General features: G+C 42.8%; 1 protein-coding gene across 4 annotated transcripts in view; it reads left to right on the forward strand.

The window, feature by feature from the left end:
* Positions 1–21,762, forward strand: part of rptor (regulatory associated protein of MTOR, complex 1) — a 208,250-nt gene that overhangs the window by 110,351 nt on the left and 76,137 nt on the right. For all 4 annotated transcript variants that reach the window (XM_085278008.1, XM_085278009.1, XM_085278006.1 and 1 more), the window contains 2 exons: positions 13,859–13,959; positions 16,804–16,948. In XM_085278008.1, the coding sequence (XP_085134134.1) occupies positions 13,859–13,959; positions 16,804–16,948 (246 nt within the window). The remainder of the gene's footprint in view (positions 1–13,858; positions 13,960–16,803; positions 16,949–21,762) is intronic.

A 21,762-nucleotide genomic window follows, 5' to 3' on the forward strand; every position in this document is an offset into this window, starting at 1 on the left:
TCCCCTCTCGTCTCATTCTGCCGTTAGGCCGCGAGTAAAACACTGAACAGCAACATCAAAGACGTGAAAGGTTAACAATGGTGTGAGAGTCTTTCTGCTAAATCAAAGTGAAATTCAAAGTAGTTTCTGTCAAAGACAAAGGCACAATCTTAAAGAATGGACTATGTTGTAGCTTTGATTCCTGTAATGGTCTCTTAGTATGTATAGCCACGGCAAGCAGAGAGAACAAAAAACCTTCAAAGAGAAAAATCCAGGCTGTAGGGTGAACCCGTCACACACATGCCTTCTCTGCTTGACCCTTCATGCTACCTGTCTGCCTCAGAGATGAACACAGCAACAAACAAAGCAGTAAAAGTGGTAAGGGTGCACGGCAGCAAAATGCTGACCTTTTAGTATAGGCTCAACAGATTGCATTGGAGATGTTTTCAACTTGAAACTGTCCTAATTTAAAACAAAAACAAAAAAGAGCTGTAAAATGTGTAATTCATGAGATACGTGACCTTGAGTTGATGCACAACCATGGAATTATTAACAGCAGGCTATTATATGAGGAATAAAACATGATACACAGAAAGACCAGTTTTTTGTTTGTTTTTTTTTAAGATTTCTACATTAATATGACCAAAAGCAACATCTTATTTCCACACATTTACAGGCTCTTGTTTAAAGGGAATACAGTTAGACAGCTGAAGTGAAAATATTAGATTTAACCTCATATGCAATGTTTTTTCTGAAGAGCCGTGCTTTCTCCTCGGTCCTCTGCCATGCACCATCGCTGTCCGCTATGTAGCTGATTGTAAACCTATAGGTATGCACCTTAGCCAATGAGAGGTCTTCAGACACTTACAGGCTACTTTACTGGACTGATCTTTGTTGATTGAGGGTAACTTGGGTCATGAATTCTGTCATGTGTAATCTGGGGGTTTTCGAACCTTTTCCAGCCTGTTGAGCATCTTTATTCTTGAGGCTGTGTTCATGTTCACTCCCTTTTATTTATGCACAACAGAAGTCATCTCAAGGGACTTGCTGTCAGGTAAACACCCTGCAGTATTAGATAGAGAACCTCAATAATCCAGATGTCTTCTATGAGCAAACATTTAGCGACAGTGACGAGGAAGAACGCCCTTTTAACAGGAAAAGAATCTATCAGAACCAGGCTCATGGAGAGGGCTCACTCTCAGCTTGGAGCAGATGTCCCCTAGTTCAGGATAAAAGAATAGGAGAACACACAGAGACCACAAACAACACAGCAGACGACATTCAAAGACATGCAGCAGTGGCCTATAAACACTTGAAGCCTGAAACAAGAGTGGACTGCATCATGAGCCGGAGCCTGTAGCAGCATAACTCAGGGTCAGCCAATCCAGCCCTAGCATGAGTTGTCAAGATCACATTAAAGCAGGGTGCATACTCACAGAGTTGAGTGTTCATATTCATATTAATGCCGTACTTGTCTTCATTGAGGTTTCAGCAGACCTGAGTGTGACTGGCGAAGGTGTTTGTGTGAATTTAACACAGACGCTGGAAATCCTGATGCTTTAGTAGCTGTTTTGGCTGATTGCATCTCCTGCCTGTAGGACAGAGGGCTAAGTGTTGAGTCAGCTGGTGTCCGTCAAAGTGAAATAACGGATCATCTCTGAGCTCAGTATTTGACGTCATTAGTGACTTCTCTTCATTCAGATAATTCAAACATTCATTTCCACTGCTTTGCAAATTACGCTTGGCTGTATGTTCTGCTGACTTAGGGCGACTATCGGTAGTGACTTTTGTGTTTATCTCATCGCTTCGCTCTTGATACTAAATACTAGAAGTCTTAAAGCAGGGGTGTGGGAACTCCAGGCGTCAAGGGCCAGTGTCCTGCAGGTTTTAGATGTCTTTGATCCAACACAGCTGATTTAAAGGCTAAATTACCTCCTCAACTTATCCTGAAGTTCTCCAGATGCCTGGTAATGAACTAATTGTTTGATTTAGGTGTGTTGACCCAGGATGATATCTAAAACCTGCAGGACACCGGCCCTCAAGGCCTGGAGTTCCCCACCCCTGCCTTAAAGCTTCCGTTAGATTATGGAGTTCAAATGTGACCCTTGATTAAGAGCCGTACAGATAGTTTTTTTTCATCTCAAACTTGCCTTAAATAAATTCTTTCACCTCGTAATATTGAAATGATCAAGCTCTCTGTACTCTGTGCTTGCCCAAAAGGCCATTTCCTCCTTTTATCTTGTTACAAGCCAGACTTTCAACAAGACCACGTTATAGACTGTATATAAAAGATGGCTTTATCCCCCTTACCGTCATTTGTTTGTTCTAATCCTCATTTTCTAACTTTAATGTTAGATTTAAAACCCTTTGTATTGGTTTTGGAGCCAGGACTTAACATATTTAAGACGAGTCTGTTTTACATGTTAAGTGTAACTAAAGCTAGCAAGTAGAGCAGGGCGATATGGCCAAAAATATTTATCACGATATACATTTAAAAATGTGCGATAACGATATAACTGATAAAATATAACTATAAAATTGAAACGAGACAAAATACTTTACAACTCCACAACTTTGATGGGGTTTTTTTCACTAATAATGTATTTTCACTTAAACAAGCAGCTGTTTTTATGCGGATTAAAGTTTAAAAATTTAACAGTGCAAATGCAAATTCCTCCCTGACAGTTTAACCAAGAGGCATTTCCAGTGGAAACTGGCTGACATATCCTCAGCATAACCATGTATAATATCCACAAAACTTAAAAAAAGGATGCACACACACACAATACGGTAATATTATGTTGAGGCACAGTACGTATCACTCCGCGAGGCTTCTGACTACGATGGCCGTAATGCTCCGACAATCCATCAAGCGGTGCGGCTTCGTAGCTTAGCAAAGTTGTACTACAACATTTTTGACAAATTCTCGAGCGCCGTGTACATAAAATCGTTTCGAGGTCAGTAAACACAACCAGAATTCATACATAAGGCACACAGGATTATAAGGGGCACTGTCGTGGCTCAAGAGTTGGGAGTTCGCCTTGTAATCGGAAGGTTGCCGGTTCGAGCCCCGGCTTGGACAGTCTCGGTCGTTGTGTCCTTGGGCAAGACACTTCACCCGTTGCCTACTGGTGGTGGTCAGAGGGCCCAGTGGCGCCAGTGTCCAGCAGCCTCGCCTCTGTCAGTGCGCCCCAGGGTGACTGTGGCTACAATGTAGCTTGCCATCACGAACGGTATGATATGGCCCAGCCCTACTAGCAAGCCTCCTTAGCAAGCTGCATCTGTAAAATGTACGGATTCAACGCACACACGTTTACCTGATAACTCCTACTAAGTACTTGTTAATATGCCAGGATTTCACTCTCAAACCCTGGAGCACAAACTCTGTGGGTTGTCTCTAACAGGCCACCAAAAATGCTCCAAAAGGCATCAACAGCATGGTCGAGTGCACCCGTTCACTGACTTGAATTAGCAAAATTGACAGTGGTTGGCTGTTGGGCCGCCACAAACAGTGAATGAGCAAATTAGCTGAACTGTAATGTTTTAACATGGGCGTCTATGGTGAATGACTCACTTCTCTATCATTAGAGGAATTGGCTTAATCTTTCAGCCCTGGAGGTTGATGCTCACCTGTTGGGTATAGAATTAAATTAAAACTTTTTGGGATTACGTTACATGGCTTCCCTTCTTTGTCGGTTTACTAACACATCAGCTCTTAGTTGTCCCCACAGCCGCTTAAAAGCTAAAGAATATCAGGTGTTTTCCATTTGTGCTCCACAGCGTCATTACCAGAGAAAAATAGTTTTAAATGACTCTTTAATACTTTCTTCTTGTCTAAGGTACTTGTGCTATCTTTTTTTTTTTTTTTTACTTCTTACACTATATTTATTTTCCTTATTATTTACTCTGATTTTATGCTTTGTTTCTATTACAAATATTAATAAAAATGTTTTTCTATTATCAATCAATCAAAGCTTTATTCGTCACATGCAGGTTGCCCTGCAGTGAAATAGGACCCCCCCCCCCCGACCTTACACATATAGCACAAACATTACATGGGGATACAGGTCAGAGATTGGTAGAATCAGAAAAAAACATTGAAATGTACACTACACTGGGGAAAGTACAAGAGGAAAAAAGAGACCCCTACTCATGCTATGCTTCCATGGTAGGACAGCATGAGAACAGGAAACAAAAAAAACTCCTCTGCACAAGAAGCACATAAATGTCCACAGCACAACATTGTGAAGACATGACAAGCCACAGGGGTGGGTGGGGGTTGAGGAGTAATCCGAAGCGAACACAGCAGCCACCCTGCACAGCGCTACCATTCCAGCGTGGCACACAGACCCGCCGTGCTGCCCCTTCAGGAAACAAGCATCGAAGGCGTTTGGAAGGGAGGGGGGATGAGTGTGTGCTTATCAGCAGTGTTGGGAAGGTTACTTTTAAAATGTATTCCATTACAGAATACAGAATACATGCCCCAAAATGTATTCTGTAACGTATTCTGAATACTTTGGATTACTTAATATATTGTGGCGAGTTCAGACAAGGAGGAGACGGAGGTATCGTTTGGTCTTGCTTCCCGTGAGCTAGCCAGGGAGCACAGCCGTTTATTACATTTGCAGAAGAACACACTGCCACTAGCTAACTGCTCAGCGCGGCAACCACAACACACATAGGGCGCCCTCTGACCCCGGAAGGACACACCGTCGCAGCGAGAGGGCGTCACCCGTCACCATGGCAACATACACAAAACATAACTGTACAAGCAGAACCCCGAACAGCCCTGACCCGCTACAATATTATCATGCTTTTTACAACAACGTGAATGTACTATTGCTGTGTGATTTATTACTATTACTGAAGGTGCTCAGGAACTTTTACTCGTGCACCATAGAGAGCATCCTGGCGGGAAACATCTTAACCTGGTTCGGGAACAGCACCATGCAGGACAGACGAGCTCTACATAGGGTTGTGCGGTCAGCTGAGCGCACCATCCGCTCCGAGCTCCCTGACCTGCACTCAGTCTACAGCAGGCGGTGCTGGACCAAGGCCAGGAAGATCGTGAAGGACCTCAGCCATCCCAACAACAGACTGTTCTCTCTGTTGAGGTCAGGAAAGCGATTCCGCTCCCTGAAGACCAACACAGAGAGACTGAGGAGGAGCTTCTTCCCGCAGGCGATACGGTCTCTCAATCACACCACCACACAGTACTGACCCACACATATGGTTCTTACACACACACTGGACTTTCTGGACTTTGGTTTTGCACAACACTGGTCACTATATTCTTCATTTCCGGTTAATACTTGTACAGCTGCTGTTATTGTGTATATATTTATTTATATTTAGATTTCTTCATACATTCTTATATAGTTCTATATTGTGTATTGTGTATTTTGTTGTACAGTTATTTTATTTTCAACTTTAATTTATATATTTATCTTTATCTTATTCTTCCCAGTTAAATTTACCCTTCATTCTAATTTGTGTTGTACAGTTATTTCATTTTTAACCTTAATTTATATTTTATTCCTTCCTAGTTAAATTTACCCTTTTTAATTTTTCATATTTATTTCCTATCTTATTCATAGCCTTTTCCTTTTTTGTTCTCTTTAGGTCACGAGCAGTTGTCCAAGCATTTCACTACATATCGTACTGTGTATGACTGTGTACGTGACAAATAAAATTTGAATTTGATTTGAATTTGATTTGAATTTGATTTGAAGGTCCGCGACTCCGAACTGTAGTAAAGGGACCTCTGACTAATGCTGGGCTCACACTGTGCGATTTTTTGGCCCATTTTGAGCCGATTTTTGAGTCGTGCGATCGTTTTGGCGATCGGCCCGATTTTGGCCTTCATCGTGCGTCGTGCATCGTGTAGTATACGTGAGGTAACGAGAAGCGATTGACACCTCACGACCAGCTCCCGATCATCAATCGCTTGGTCGTGAGGGTGTCACCGCAGTTTGCCACACTGCGCACGCGCAAACACAAATGTCAGCGAAAAAGACGGCGTAGCACGGCAGTGCAGCGTGTGATCTGGACACAAGCGATGGAGGCACAACCTGTAGAACCATCCGAGCCCTTTCGATGTGGCCTCACAAAATTATCACGACCACAACAACCGTGAAAATAGTTGGATCGACACTGCTGCTCAATCACAGCTGCCTGACCAATGTTTTTCATTAGCAATTTAGCAAAGTTGATGGTGGTGGTGTGTCTGTGTGAGTGAAAGACGGAGAGGGAGAGCGAGCGACAGAATTTCTGTTATAACCTTCATTTTTATGGACGCACAGTGTGAGCACTCAGGTCGCATCAGAGCATCGGGCCGTATAGTGTGAGACCCTGCATCGTGACCTATGAACTTCTAACCCCTGCGAGTCAATCGTACAGTTTGAGCAGGAGCTGAATCGCGCGACTGAAAAAATCGCACAGTGTAAGCCCAGCATAATACGGCGGGGTCCCTGTCGGCTGGTAGCCGAAAAATAGCTCTACTTTGTTGTGTGGGTCAGCTTTTCTTGCGACAGACAGAGAGAGGCGTTGAAAGGCTGCTCCAACGGAACTTGTTGTTTTCGGAGGAAAACACGAACACAGTGTACAGTCGAATCTTAATAGCTTACTTACAACTGGGCTCGTCAGGCACTCTTCTTGGCTGCAGTGGTTATTATTATATTTACATGCTTCCAGCTCCCGTTTTTGCTCGATGACTGCTCGTACCTTTCCACTCCCCTTTTTCTCCCTCCTCGCGCTCACAGACACATAACGTGTATGGCAGTCCATTCTCCCAGCAGCACGGACTACACTGAACATGATGCTACATTCTTTAGAGCTATGCTTGTAGCATTCTGCCTGTTAGCTTAGCACAACAACAACGAAAAGGCGCTCTCTCACCCAGGAAACACACAGTCGCAGAGAGAGAGAGCGTCGCCCTGTAACCATGGCAACCGTAACGCTGCCGCCTGGAACAAAAGAACGTAGCTGTCAAACAAAACCCAAACAGTCCTGACCCGCGACAAAATGAAACAGGAAAGTACCGCAGTGTAATCCATTTATTTCAACAAAGTAACTGTATTCTGAATACCACCTTTTTAAACGGTAACTGTAACGGAATACAGTTACTCATATTTTGTATTCTAAATACGTAACGGCGGTACATGTATTCCGTTACTCCCCAACACTGCTTATCAGTGTAAGTGTACGTGTGTGCGTGTCCAGAGTTCAGCGGAGACAGTGTCCTTCGCTCTATCAGGCTAAGTAAACAGTCTGCCAGCCAACCCAGGTGGCCTTCATGGGACGGGAAGAATAGTCATCACACAGTCGTTATCAGGGAGTTGTTTTGGTGGGCTCCAGCCTTGGGCCTGCAGCTGGCGCCGTGGTGTCCGAATGTTGAATATTGTTAATTTCTGTTTTGTGAGCAGCTCGAATTTTAGCACTCTGAGACAGGTCCCTCAACTTCGCGTTGAAGAGCTGCGAGCCTCCCCATGATGGTATCAAACTTCAGTTCCAAGGTGTTGTCAGTCTTTTGATTCTGAGACTTCACAACTGCAGTGATCCGTTCTGCGATGTTTTCCAACTGTCGCTCAAGGGTGTCATTTTGAGCAGGCCTTTCTCTGATGTTTCCCCTCATACGCTCAATGGTGTTGTTTTGAGCCTTCACAGCAGCAGTAAGCGTCTCCAAGGTGTTGACCATATTACGTTCGTTGTGAGAGGTCGCACCTCGTCCCCGCGCTTCGAATCCAGCGGGCAGCCATGTGGGGGTTTGAACAGCCGGTTCCGCTCTCTTATTTCTCCGATAAAGCAGGGCTAGGCCAACGCCGATCAGCATGAACCCTGTTATCATGGTTCCGAATAGGTAGATATCTTCAGCGTCCTCGATCGACAGTCCCGCCAGGCACACGGTCCTCCAGTTCTGCCACCCGTCCATCGTGTAACCGGCAGGGAAAGTCCCTCCAGGGCACTCAGGCTCTCCCGAGCCCCGACTTCTCGTTGAGAAAAGGGTGTCAATAGCACTCAGGGACCAGTTGATCAAATCCATAATTCTCTTTTAGGTTTAGAGAACGACAGTGAGAGACTGTTCCAGGGAAAGTAATGCACGCAAGACAAGACAAGGACATAGAGGCTAAGCAGGGAAGATAAGGGTGAGGAGGAGAGGAGAAAGTGCGACCGCCTTCGCTGAGAGCTGAGAGCTGAGAGCTGTCCTCTGTGTGTCGTGTACGGTCTGTTTGTTTGTTATTTATAACGATTTAATGTTGACTGTACGATGCCAGTGTGTCCTGTAAAGAACTAAATAACTAAGTTTTCAAAAATACTAGACAAACATTAGTGATGGCGACTAGTCAGCTGGCTCGGTGGTATCCTAGCAACAACAATACCTAAATCACACCTGGTGGTTTTTCTTTGTAGGCTCCAACAGAGAGAACCAGGACAGCTTGTTATTTTTCAGCCTTTTAAAACGTGTCTTGCGTAATTGGTTACAAATAGTATTCAAAGCAGCCTTTTTTTAATCCTCTTTGTCATCTTTTTGCCGAGTCCTGCTTGGACACGTGGGCATGAGCATGTGTTGCACTCGCTGACCACTCACTGGGCTCGTATTCTCACCTTTAAAGGTCATCCGCAGTTGGAAACAATGCACGTTACACTCATCGCTCCTGAGATGTTACAAACATTTGTGGTGAAATGAATTCCACATAATGGCGGCGTCGAGTAGTTGCATGTTGTTGGTTTGTTTATTAATTTGATCATTCCTCTGTTTTTGCTCCATCTGTGCACCCTTCTGTCTCTGCTTCCCACATACATCCAACACACATTCTGGCTGCATCCAGTCACAATAGGCTCTTGCATAAGGAGTCACGAAGCACAGCGCATATGGATTTTACGCGCTCGGTATGTCTCATGCTACGGCGTCTTTCATCGCTCATCAGTTCTCTTTTATCTCACGTGGGGGTCACATAACTGTCGTAGGTTGATCCATATTCACAGCGAGACTCCCCCCGGTGTGCAGAGCCAGCCCCCCCAACCCCTCCGAGCGTCTGACACCGTCTGTGTGGCACTCACTGGGGAGTCCCTGAAGTTAGACTCCAATATTGAAGAAATCATATCGCTGAAAATGGCACCTCAGCCTTTAAAATACATTAATTGATCCCGTAAGGGAATACTTGGTGCACTCGCTGCACAGAGATATCAGAGAGGAGCTACATGGCAGCTGCCCTCGGGGTGCCTTTTCTCTTTAGATAAGATCAACAGCTTATTCCTTTTACAGAGGATTTTATGACCCTGCTCACATCCAGAAGCTTGTTTTCAGACATGCTGAGGATGGATTGGTGTTGGGCGTTTGGTGCATCAGTGGTATAAAAACAAAATCTGTCATTGGGCCTTATTCTGCCCAATGATACCAGAGAACTATGGTTTAAAGAGAAAGACCAAGAGATGGTTTTCATCCCCCCTTTTACCCCTTTAAATATAAGTAAATACATTTTTTAAATCTTTTTTGGCTTATATTTCAGACGTTATACTGTTTGCTAGTCTTGGAATACCCACTGGAGCTTATAGGCAGCTTTGCAGGGAGGTTTGTTGTGATCTGCGCAGCCTTAGTCACAATTCAGCCTTTCATGATTTTCTCTTTTTTAACTTCGACATTTCAGTTTGTTTCATGTGTGTCTGACCTCTCGTCTTCAAGCCTCTGGTGGTTTGGAAAGCAGATGAGTTCATCAGTATGACTAGCGCAAACTTTGATGTTTCATCAAGTGCCTCAACAAACAAACTATATCACTGATTAATGATGCTCATTCACAGTACAGCCTGATAAGATCCATGTGCGTTCTCACATAAAACAAGCGCATCAGTATAAAAATGATATACAAAATACCGTAGTACAGCAAAACACCAGAAAATGTGAAGAAATGACAGGTTTTGATCGATGACACAAGCCTCAAAGCCTCAGAGGGCATTTTTCCAGGCCGTTCAGTGAGCTATCCATCTATCTGTTCATCCGTCCACCAGTGCAATGTCTTTTTCTGTCCCCAAATATATTATATTGGATACTAAGCAAGGATATGAACTGCTGAGTGTTCATCCTTACTGCTGACTTGCCAAACATCTTTGGCAAGCACTCAAAGTGCTCAGGAGCTGGCCGGCCCTCATGGTTATACAGTTGGCTTGTACCTGCCAGGAGCTTCACAGCTTCCATTATCTGTCACTTAGAGGAAGAGAGGGGAGGTTTAGGTCAGAAAAAGTTCACACGCTCTGTGTATTAAAAAGTACTTTGTTGGCGATTCTAAATAGCTTAAAATGCTGCTGCGGGACTTTATTGCTGATGCTTTATAGTGAATGGAATCAAGTGTTTACCACTGAGGTGGCTGTGTGTTATATATGTTGTCATTTTTTGACCGGTAATGGTTCTGTGTAGAGACATCTTGGTTCTTGACAGTGCTGTAGTGCACCAACTAACGATTATAAAATCAGGCTGGAAACAATAACGTTAGGGAGTGACTGTCGGTGATGACACAACGTGATCAAATTGGGCGAGCGCACTTCTGGATGTCAGTGTTGTGCAATTACTGTAACCGATTTCTGAGCCAATCATTACCGAGCCTCCATTATTTATTCACCAAAACTTGTTTCCCTCTCATTTTATACATTATTAAAGAAGCCAAAACCACTTCTGGTTTACAGTTATGTTTTGATCTTGCAAGTTTATTATCTCATTATCTCAGGATAACATAGTTTTTGTGTCCTCATAGCAAGTTCATCGTCAGAGTTGTCTCACACAGGAAAAGTTCATTTTCATGTTGGTTTGAAAACTTCACTCAGAAAGGATGGAGAGCAGCTGTTCTCGAACTTGTTGGCCTGCATTTGTTTTTGTTGTCTTTCTTTATATTTATTATTGCAGAAAACATCATAAACAATTAATCATCTTCTAACCATGGTAAATACAGTCCTGATTTTCTAGATATGAAGCAACATGTACCTTTTAACCATTTTGGTCTAACAAACCAAAATCACCGATAATAATTCAGAAATATTGCAATTTCTTCCCCCAAAAGGTTTGCACGTCTATTTTTTAACACATTTTTAGCATAACTGAAGAATTCATATGATAATTACGACCAAATTCTATATGAATGTTTACGATAATAATGATTACATTTCCAAAATGTCAAAGTTCAAGCAATCAGTCCCTTCAGTTCAGTTGAGTGTTGTTGAAAGAGTAATCTTTATAGGAACAAATCTGAACGTTTGATGTTTTAAATCATATCCATACTCAAACAGGTTTTCAGCTTTGTTTGCTGCAGTGATCGAGGTCGTGCATGCTCTTAACAGTGTTTTCCTGCATTTATCTTTCCTGTACATTTGTCATTAATTTAAAATATATTTCTTTATTCGGGCTCAAATGGCTCACACTAACTGTAATGCCTCTGAGGCAGCTAATGTTTGCCCATTCTCCTAGTTTCCCTCATTGCTTTTAATAGTGCTCATTAAAAGGCAGACGGGTAGGTGTTGTAAAGGTAATTTTCTTGGTTTTGCTACGGCGATTACTGTCGGGGCGTCTTGTTCTCTTTCAGCAGCACATTCTCAAGCTCTCATTTCCACGGTGCTGGTCATGGAATAACCGTCTTTAAGTATGATGTACAGTTCATGGGTTTACACATGTCAAGTCACTGTGGCGCAAACGCACAGCTGTGTGAATAATGCAATAATGTCAGACAGGAGCCAAATGCTGGATTTCTGTAGCGAGATGTGATTCATAGAAATTACATTATAGTCGGATTTCCTGGTGAGCAATTTTAAGCCCTGAGAAAACTCCACTCGGTCATTTTCATGAGGTTTGGTCTGAAGATAATCTGTGCTAGATTGATGAACCTGATTAAAATCTGGCACTTTTACTGTATGGCGCATAAGTCATGAGCCAACCCATTGTTGTTTTGCAAGGAAAATGTGAAATATGTACAGTAGTCAGCGAAACATGCAAAAATGAATGGAAGTTTGTGCAATTCTAAAAATCTTGAAAGTCAGTATTTGGTATGACCAAGAAATTCCCAGAAGTAGGAACATTCAGGAACATTCATCCAAGCTTTTTGAAGTGCAACCAAAGCTTTTCTTTGTGTGTTGGCTGCGTTTTGTTCCACTCTGTTAAGATGATGCCACACTGCTTCAATAATGTTGAGGTCCAGACTCTCGAGAGGAAAATCTATTATTGATGGTGTTCTGCTGTGTGATCTTATATCCAGGTATGCTTTTACTGCAGTGGCCACGTGTTAAAATACATTGCAAATCAGACACTTCCCAGATGGTATTACATGGTGTATCAAAGGCTGTGTTCGTATTTCCTACGTCTGATAAGATCTCCATCACCACTGACTGAAATCCTCTCCAATCCACTCTTGTACCAGACTTCCAGGAACTTTCAGCTGTTTGTTTTACATGTTGATTTTAGCGTGAGATGAGGATTTTAGTGAAGCACCACTGATAATGACACGAGCCTTTTAGTAAACGTATTCAGTACTAAGCAGTGAAGCAGCTGTCTATGATTGATTTTTAGAGATAAAGGTTAACAATGTCCTTCCGGCCTTTTTGATTTAAACCAACGATGAAAAACGAAAAGGTTAAAATGGTTTTAATAACAGAGGTATATAAAGTCGTCGATATTTTTTATCATCTTCTCCAGTGGTGATAACAAATAGTCACGGGTCAGATGAGTTGCCCGGGTATTGATTATGTCAGAGGTATGTGTTGCTGGTCATTTTGGCGGCTGATCCTTTGCAAGTCGTCAGCTTACAAATTGCAGTAATAATTGGTGGATTTACACAACATCACCAAGGTTGCAGAGGAGAAAAGAGTACCTTGTTATTGGAAAGTACTTCTGGGTGCTCTTCCAGTCCACTCTCCTACTCTTAGCCACCAACCATCGAAAATTTGATGAACTCCTGCTTTGTTTTCTGAACTGAGTGGTTTCCCAAAAGGTTGATTCTGTTCACCTGACATAACGTTTTTATTTGGGGGGGAAACGTTTCGTCACTCATCCAGGTGACCAGAATCAAGCTTTTTGGGATTTACTTACCTGGATGATTGAGCATGCATCAAGACAGCCGAGTGGTTTCTGTCATATTTCGGGGTCAAATTGATTGGGTGTGCAGCATTGGTTAGTGAGGGCGATATCTGCCTTTACAGCATACCAGGGCCACCCTTGGAAAAACCAAAAACCTGTTCTGATGGTTGTCAAATTTCTTCTTTGTTCTTTTTTTTGTGCGGAAAAGAAAGAAGAATAACAAAGCACCCAGTTCTTAGAGGGATATGGTGACTTTATTCATGGGACATGGGGTTACACCAGTTGCCCACACGCTCGCTCCACTTTGAGAGAGTTGAGGTTGCTCTCATGCCAGAAAAGCTGAGGGATCTGATTAGGTGGTCATTCCTACAAACATATGTAGCCGCCCCGAGCTGCTGCAGTGGAACACAAATCTTAATTACTGTTGACAATGACAGATGCACGCACAAATTGATTTGTGATTAACTTGATTAAAAAGTCCACTTGGAGTTTATTACGTGACGACTGCAACCTGAAGCCTTTTGCACGTGGCTCTCACATATGATCTGAGCTAAACAGTGCATGTATCTTTGATGTCGCTCTGTGTCTCGGGTCTTGTGCTCACAGGGTTACAGTATGTGTTCTGCACACAAGTGTATGAGTGCACACACATCCTGCCTCCCATTTCTTTTCGGCCTCTGAGTAAGCACCTAAGTGCAAATGTAAATTTCTTCAGATGTGTTGTGATGATAGTACTGAGCAGTTGCCACTTTGTCCTCTGAGTAAACTATGTTACATACAGTGAGCGCGGCTGACACAGCCATCTGTGTTGTGTTGTGTGTGTTGCAGGATCCCTGGCAGGCTCAATGACAGACGCACTCCCCTCGGAGAGCTCAACTGGATCTTCACAGCCATCACCGACACGATCGCCTGGAATGTTCTGCCCAGAGGTGAGGCGCTCACACGCAGGCACACAGTTTTGTTTAACAGTCGTGAGCAAGCTGTTCTCACCAAAATAATGTACCTTAAAAGATCTTAAGAAAGACATTAGTTGGGTTAGAAATAGTTTTCTTATGATGGAAAGTGAGTGCATCCCAAATTAAACTCATCTCAACTTCCAAAACAAATGTTGGGAATGAAAGACACTGGGAAAATATCACAGCCTGGAAAGCACACTAAAAAATAAACCATCAGCTAAAAAACCTCAGCGAGCTTTAGAGGTGCACATCTGTGATTTCTCTGTGGACATCAAACTTAGTGTTTCAGTCCAGGTCAGGTTTTATGAAAATCTTGTGAATGCGAGAGGCTGAGAAGTCAGTGTGGCTGAAGAGTGCCACTGATGGTTGCCAGTGTTTTGCTAGATACGGCAAAAATGAGCCGAGGTTTCTGAGCGACAGCATCTGCTGCAAACCAGCTAAACTGTGCACAGTAATGGATTTTTCTGGGGTTAACCCGCCTGTCTGCTGAGGTCTAATTAAATAGGGAAACCTAAACCAGGGTTAATCCCAGTGGAGACTTTGAGTCCAGTGACTGCTGTCTGATGGTGATTCTGGATGTTTTGGCTCTACATGGGAAGCCGAGCTGCTTGTAGCAGAGACGCAATGCGTTTCCTGACATTTAGAGCTGGTGTAGGAGCAGGTTTATGGTACTCTGTGTGAGTTTCGAAGCTATAAATCGGATGACCATGCCTGGTGCAACTCGTTCTCCTTCAGATCTGGTCAGCCTCATTTCACGAACAGCTCTTTCTTTAAGAGGGTATAAATACTCATAATTTCCATAACGTACTTGTGCCAGGGTGCCGTCACAGAGCACATGAAAAAGCCAGAATTTGCTTTTGGCCATGTCATCATAGTCCTTGCTCACTGCCCATCCCACTCACCAGATTGCGCCCCCTCTGACTTCATCCTCTTCTCCAAAAAGAAATTAAAGGTAAAGCGTTGACATTTTCCAGCAATTAGCAGAAGCAGTGAAGTGACTGTAGTGGTGTCCAAGGTGACTTCCTTGACCTTGGTTTAGTTTTTGTTTGTTTTTCTTTTTTTCAGTCACAGAACTTTATAGCAGGGATTACCAAAACCAAAATATATGAACTAATACAATAAACAGATTGAACAGATACTCTTGCTTAACAACCCACAATAACAGTTAGTTTAAGCTAAAATACAAGTCAGTTCTAATCCAGAAATGAAATGGATAAATCTGGATGAGTGGCTGGAAGTTCTGCTTATTTGCTTCTATTTAATGTTTGTTTTGCACATTATGTCATTGTTCCATCACTTATGCACTTACGGGCTGCTGTATGTGCCCTGGTGCTTTTTTCTTTTCATTTTAATGCATATGGTTTAAGTTGCCAGAAGATAAAGATCAGCCAATTAAATCAAATCTGGCATATTTCCGTCAATGTCAATATCCATTTTTGAAAATGAACATAAATCAAACCATTGTTGTATTTCTCTATTTAGGGGCAATGAAGCCTTATAACATATTTATATCACAATAAATTATGAAAAAGAAGGTAAGAGTTTAATTTCTTCTAAAATGATTAGAGAAGCAAACATGCAGGAACATGAGGAACATGAGGCGCGCTGCAATCTTTAGTTGAACATGTTTGGGCAGTGATTAAAAATGAAATGACCCCATGTGTTTCAGTTCTCAGGGAGCTCAAATTAGGGCACCTAATAAAAACTGCGCAGTAGTGACGCATCAGCAGTGCTAAAACTTTGAGAACGTCCCCAGTGGTAGAAAATAGTGAAGCTGTTTTCTATAAAATGCCAAAAGTGCAGTACGTGCAGGTTGGCTGCTCAAATTGAGATTAATTGTGTTTGGAGCGTCTAGCAGAGTAATTGGGGACATCATTTAAACATAATTTGGCAGACATAAAAACCCGTATACACACACACACACACACACACACACACACACACACACACACACACACACACACACACACACACACACGTAGCAAAACTCCTGCTTACAACACACAGCGCTGCCATTAGCCGTTACCCTCAAGCTCAGCCTCCCCAGATAAAGACGCACACAATTTCCTTTTTTTCTACATGTTGTTACAGTTTGCATGCATCGCACGCAGATTCCCTCATTGGCCACCTGTCTGTTGAATGCAACACACATCCACACAGAGGAGGGCTCAGACTCTCATGAGACAAACTGTATCCCAGCTAGAATAGCAATGTGACAAGGCTGATGGCTGCAGAAGCCTTTTAAACCCTCGGGGCTCTGCTGTTAATGAAGCATCTCGCATCAGAAAGAATCCCTGTAATGAAGGCACTGCACACCTAATCCAAATCTCTCTCTCTCTCTCTCTCTCACACACACACACACACACACACACACACACACACACACACACACACACACACACACACACACACACACACACAATGACACTTCAGTGTTTAAACAGCCCAACACTAGCAGTGGGCACAGAAGCTGTCAGACAGTGTCTCGTAAAATATCCCCAACACACAAGCGAAGTAATCATAATCATAAGCTAAGAGATTGCCATGGGATTGGCCTGGCCCCATTACAGTGAATTGGTGAATACACTAATGAGTTGACGAAAACGTGACTGCGACACGGCTTAAATCTGCATTTTCCTGCCCTTTATATTCTCTAAGCATACAAACAAAGTAGCCCATTTTTCTCTAAAGTAGTCGCCTCGCTCTAGTTAAGCTTCTTTTTGTTTATCGAGTCTTTCAGGCCCCCGTTTCCTCCCACATGCAAACTTATCTCTGTGTTCACTTAAATCATTTGATGTTCCCTTTCTCTTTCTGCAGATTTGTTCCAGAAGTTGTTTCGTCAGGACCTGCTGGTGGCCAGCTTGTTTCGCAATTTTCTGTTAGCAGAGAGGATAATGAGGTCATACAACTGCACACCAGTCAGCAGCCCCCGCCTGCCCCCTACATACATGCACGCCATGTGGTAAGACGCACACAAACGGAGCTCGGGGCTCACTTTCACGCACACCGGTAACACAGATGTCCACAGCTTTGCAAAGCAGAAGGCAAGAGTACGAGGGAGAGTCATCCTTGAGGCTTTGCTGTTTGTTCAGGCGCACTGCAGTTGGAGTTTGAACAGACTTTCTAACAAACACACGTTATGATTAGAGAGCAGACAGTGTTGCCTTTTTTATGTGTGCCTGTTTAATGATTGTTAGTGTGGGGCTATTAAAAAAGGCCATGAGTCTGGCATCTTATGCACAAAAGGAAAAATCTGCCTCAGGGCTCAATTGTTCTAAAGTTATGGGTTTGATTGTTAAATGTTAAATGTCTGAAACTGTTTTCCATCAGGAATTACTTTGAGTCTTTCTGACCATTTAGTTTGGTTTTGCAATTCCTCATTTTACCAAAGCAATTAGGATAAACACTTTTAATGCAGTGAGATATTTCTGGGAGTTTAACTGCACTTGTAGAGAGTTTATGGAGCTCTCATTCAACTTCATCTTTGTGCATTCAGTAGACGTTTTCACAGACGTGCCACCCGCCTGCTGTTCAAATCTTCTGTTTTCAAGAGTAATCCAGTCAGAAGAAGCGACCTGAGAGCGTGACACCAGAGCTGATCGTGCTCACGCATGACAGTGTTTGTTTTACTACCGGATGCACTGCAGCCTGTTTTACCCGTGTCGCAGAAACAGCTCTGTGCTCTGTCTGAAAACAGAAGCAGGAGAAGGTGCACAGTAGCTGAGCATCTGTATGTGCAGCAGTGTGACCAAGAGCGTTGCTGTCACTCTAGTCTATAAGCAAAAACAGGACAGGGTGCGTCAGGGTCTGCGTAAAAATGTAGACCCATCTGTGTAACTACAGTTACTACAACATATTAAAAGTGCCTTATTTACTCTCACAACCTCTAAATATAATGTTGAAGTGTAAGCCAAAACACGTAGGTGTCTTTATTTGCTGCTTCTCTGGAGCATATGCATGCTCTTCATTTATACTAAGTTTAGTTTCCACGAATCTTGTTTCTCATTTATCTTTGCATGTTGACAGTTTCCAGTTTGGCTCCATGTGCTGCTCTCTCCCACATGGCAGAGGCACACAGCTGCCTTCACCAGGGGCGGGGCAAAGTCTGTGTTTATGTTGATTGACTGGTAATTTTCACAGTATACCTGTAATACCAGTAACAAAGCAGGAAAGTATGTTCTGATATGGAAAAGTACTTGTATACTCTATGTATATCTTTATGATTCACAAATACACCTTTGCATATGAAGTCTTTTTGCTGCTCACGCGAGGGGGTCGCACAGCGGCCTGCCTGCCTCCATCTCATCCTTATTCCCGACCATGTTCTTCTGTCACACCATCTGTCCTCCTCCACTACATCCATGAATGTTCTCTGTAGCCTTCCTCTTTTCTTCTCCTCGGCAAATGTGTGTGTTTTTAAATAGAAAATTCTTTATCTTTGCATCAGGACGGTCGAACACTAAAACTTATGTCTAAACGCTTAAAACTTAAGCCTCAGTTTTTAAACTGGGTCGATGGGTGAAGCTGAGGGAGTTATTAGCTATCACAAGATGCACGTTGCATCTGCAATCCAAACAAAACCTGTTTGGGTGTCTTTTAGTCCACCCAAGTGCTGAACATTCCCTTCTTTAACAGCAGGCCTGGCCTTTATTATGAATTAAAATTGTGAGGAATTAAATCAAAACGGGCAATTGGCCACCTGTGTGTTTGTCCTGACTGGGTTGTTTACACATGGAGGCCAGAACTGTTGTTTGTAGCATGCTGTAAGCATGTTAGCATGTATCTGCTGTAAAACTTAGTGTCGGCCTCAAGTGGTCATTTGAGGAACTGCAGTTATTTTCCTCTTTTGTTTCGTGGCATGAGAAGAGTGTTTGCTCTTCTCATGCTCACTTTGTCTGCACACTACAGAACCTTGTTGCTGTAGCCTGATGTGGTGACTGTGCGGACGAGCGTCATTTAAAACAAAGAACAGATGACTCTGCATGGTCATTTCTCATCTCTGTCATTTTACTTGGTAGGAGCGTCACTGCTGAAACCCTTCTGTGCCTCAGATCTATTTTGTAGTCAACATAAATGCAGTGCAGAGACGAGACAGGTTGGATTTAGAGTAAAAGTGCTGCCGTTTCTTTTCCCACCCACTCACATTAACCTGCAGCCAAATGCGTCCACCTTTTGACTGAAAGCAACGAAAAAGCACTTGTCCTCTGGGGGATGTTAAAAGACTTTGTGGGACGTCTTTATCTGTGTCAGCCATGGCAGATTTAGTTTAAAAGCAGCCACACCACAAAAATAAACCGGGGGAAAAAGAAAAAACCTTTTTGAATTATTTAATAACACAAAATAAGAGTTTAAAGGTTTTACTTATACTCACACAGTTTGGGACTGACAAGTTTCTGCATCATTTTACTGATTTATTAGTCATGTGTTCTCGTAACTACACTTGTAAACACAGAGACGAGCTTTTAAAGTCTTTTAGGCATTGCTAGGAACATTATCCCATCGTCTATCTTGCTTTACTTACACCAACACTTCTCCCACTATCTATTGTTTCTCCTCTTGGTCTTCTATAAATGCCTCCCTCCATCTCTCCCACTCATTATCTGGCTTGTGTTTGGGAAAAAAATCTCTCACTCTCATTGCCTCGAGGAGTGACTTGTTGTGTAACAGCCTGGCATCACTTATTGTAAAGAATACTGCTCTTTACTGAAGCAGTAGCCTTTCATTCTCATGCCTACCCACTTTTTTTTTTAGTGGGTACATTACAGTTTACCGCCAAAGAAATGAAGAGTATCACTTTGTTTCACAGCAGCACATGCAGTATTAAGCACGACAGATTAACAGCAGAGAGGCGCTTTAAGAGTGCAGAAAATTAAACCGAATGGACAATGAAAAAGGGACGTGCTGGAGATATAAGGCTGGTGGAAAAATAAAAGTTTGGATGAACATAGATGGGAAAGGAAGGGAAACATAGAGGAGGAATTAAGCAGTTTGGGTGCTCGTTGATCGATGTTGGTGCCTGAACACCAACAGCAATTGTTATTCAGATGGAGGAGATGGGAGAGAGCAGATAAACCCCAGGTTGATTGCTCCCTCGTGGGCAGTTTTAGTGTGGGAGTGTGCGTGGGTGTGTGTCTGCTTTATATCTGCGCTCCTGTTTGCGCGTTGCTGCACCACTCTCTGCAGGCAACGCACTCGCACACACAAAAAGAGCTTAGTCAGCGCCAACTGGTCCCCTGCTCTGTCCCCTCATCGCACACAGACGGGCTTTGGTGTGATGAGTTACTCATTCGGATTCGCAGACATCATCCAAGTTAATGCTGTCATCCTAAACAGTGCAGCAGCCTCCTCCCCGTGAGTGTGTCCTCGCTGATAGCACTGCTCTATCTGCTGGTTTCCACACCACTGGGTTACATAAACACCAGCAGGGATGGAGATTTGTTGGCAATGTGTGCACACAGATTGTAATCCCAGTACTTGACGTTATGAAACCGAGAAAACACGTTTAATTCAGAGCGATTTTTTTATAATATTAACATCATATGTCCAAAAATAAGGCTCTCGCAGCTCTGTCAGCGCCAATGGATCTATTAATGATTACCATAACTCTGAAGGATGCTCCAGCAGCGTCTTCCCTCCTGTACTTGTAGAAGTTTTACTTTTTGTACCATATCAAGAAACAAACTGTATCTAAAACCAACAATAATTGTTCTCCGAAACTAAGGAAAGCAGCTCGTATAACAACATCAGTAGCAGTCACACATGGCCACATTTTTTTAAACAATGTCTTTTTATTAAGAGTTTTTTTTTTTTTTATACATATGGACAAAAAGAGAAGAAAGGGATTACAGATGGTCTGTACATTCGGGGTAATCAGCCCGTACATTTAAGGCTGTGAAATAAAAGAAGAAGAAAAGAGAGAAACATAACTTAATCCCTGCAAAATAATCCCACCCAGGTCACTGCCCTGTACACTGTATTTCCACACCTGACATAAGAGAGTTTGCTGAAAAATTCTTATAGATTTTGAAATGCATGAAGGAAAGGACCCCACATGCTTTGATTTTTCCCAGTAGAGTTCTGGAGTAAATGTCTGATTTTTTTTTTTTTTTTTTTTTTTTTTTTCCAGTTTTAGACATGACATGAGGTCATATAACCACTGTTGGGAGGGGCAGCATCCCGCCACCTCCGTAGGATTGCCCTCCTAGCCAACAGGGAACAGAATGATAACGCCTGTCTTTTAGAGGCCTTTAGAAGCAAATATGATCACATTTAAAGAAGCATTTTAAAACGAGTTTTAAAGTTGCTGTATGGCAAACGGAGCATTACATTAAGTAACAGCACTACAAGTAATATATAGTTTTAAGTTACAGTGGAGAAAGAAGCGGTTTCCACTAAGTGGGGAACTTCTTAGCAGCAGTGCAGTCACAGTATGATGTGACCCTGAAAAAATTGCAGTTTGCACTGAATCTAGATGGAGTCATAGGAGTGCCAGTGTTGATGATAAGCATGAAATTGAAAGTGTTAAGGATACACATACTATAATACTGCAAACAGTCCAACTTGGGTATAATGAAGGTCACTGACTCACTTTCTAGTTTGTTGAATCTTCTTTCTTCAGTAGCTGCACACCATCTACTCACTTTATGGCTAACTAAAGTAAGCTCATTCCCTCCTCTGTTGTTGCACTGGCCTGTGCCTGTGATATCACATCTCCAGTGTGGTTTTTGTCCCTCCCTTCACATGACTTCATATTACATGTTAGTCTGCACAACCTGC

This window comes from Mchenga conophoros, linkage group LG6 (assembly GCF_057382185.1).
Source record: "Mchenga conophoros isolate Kocher_MC1m ecotype Shallow Benthic linkage group LG6, M_conophoros_male_GT1.1, whole genome shotgun sequence".
Lineage (NCBI taxonomy): Eukaryota > Metazoa > Chordata > Actinopteri > Cichliformes > Cichlidae > Mchenga > Mchenga conophoros.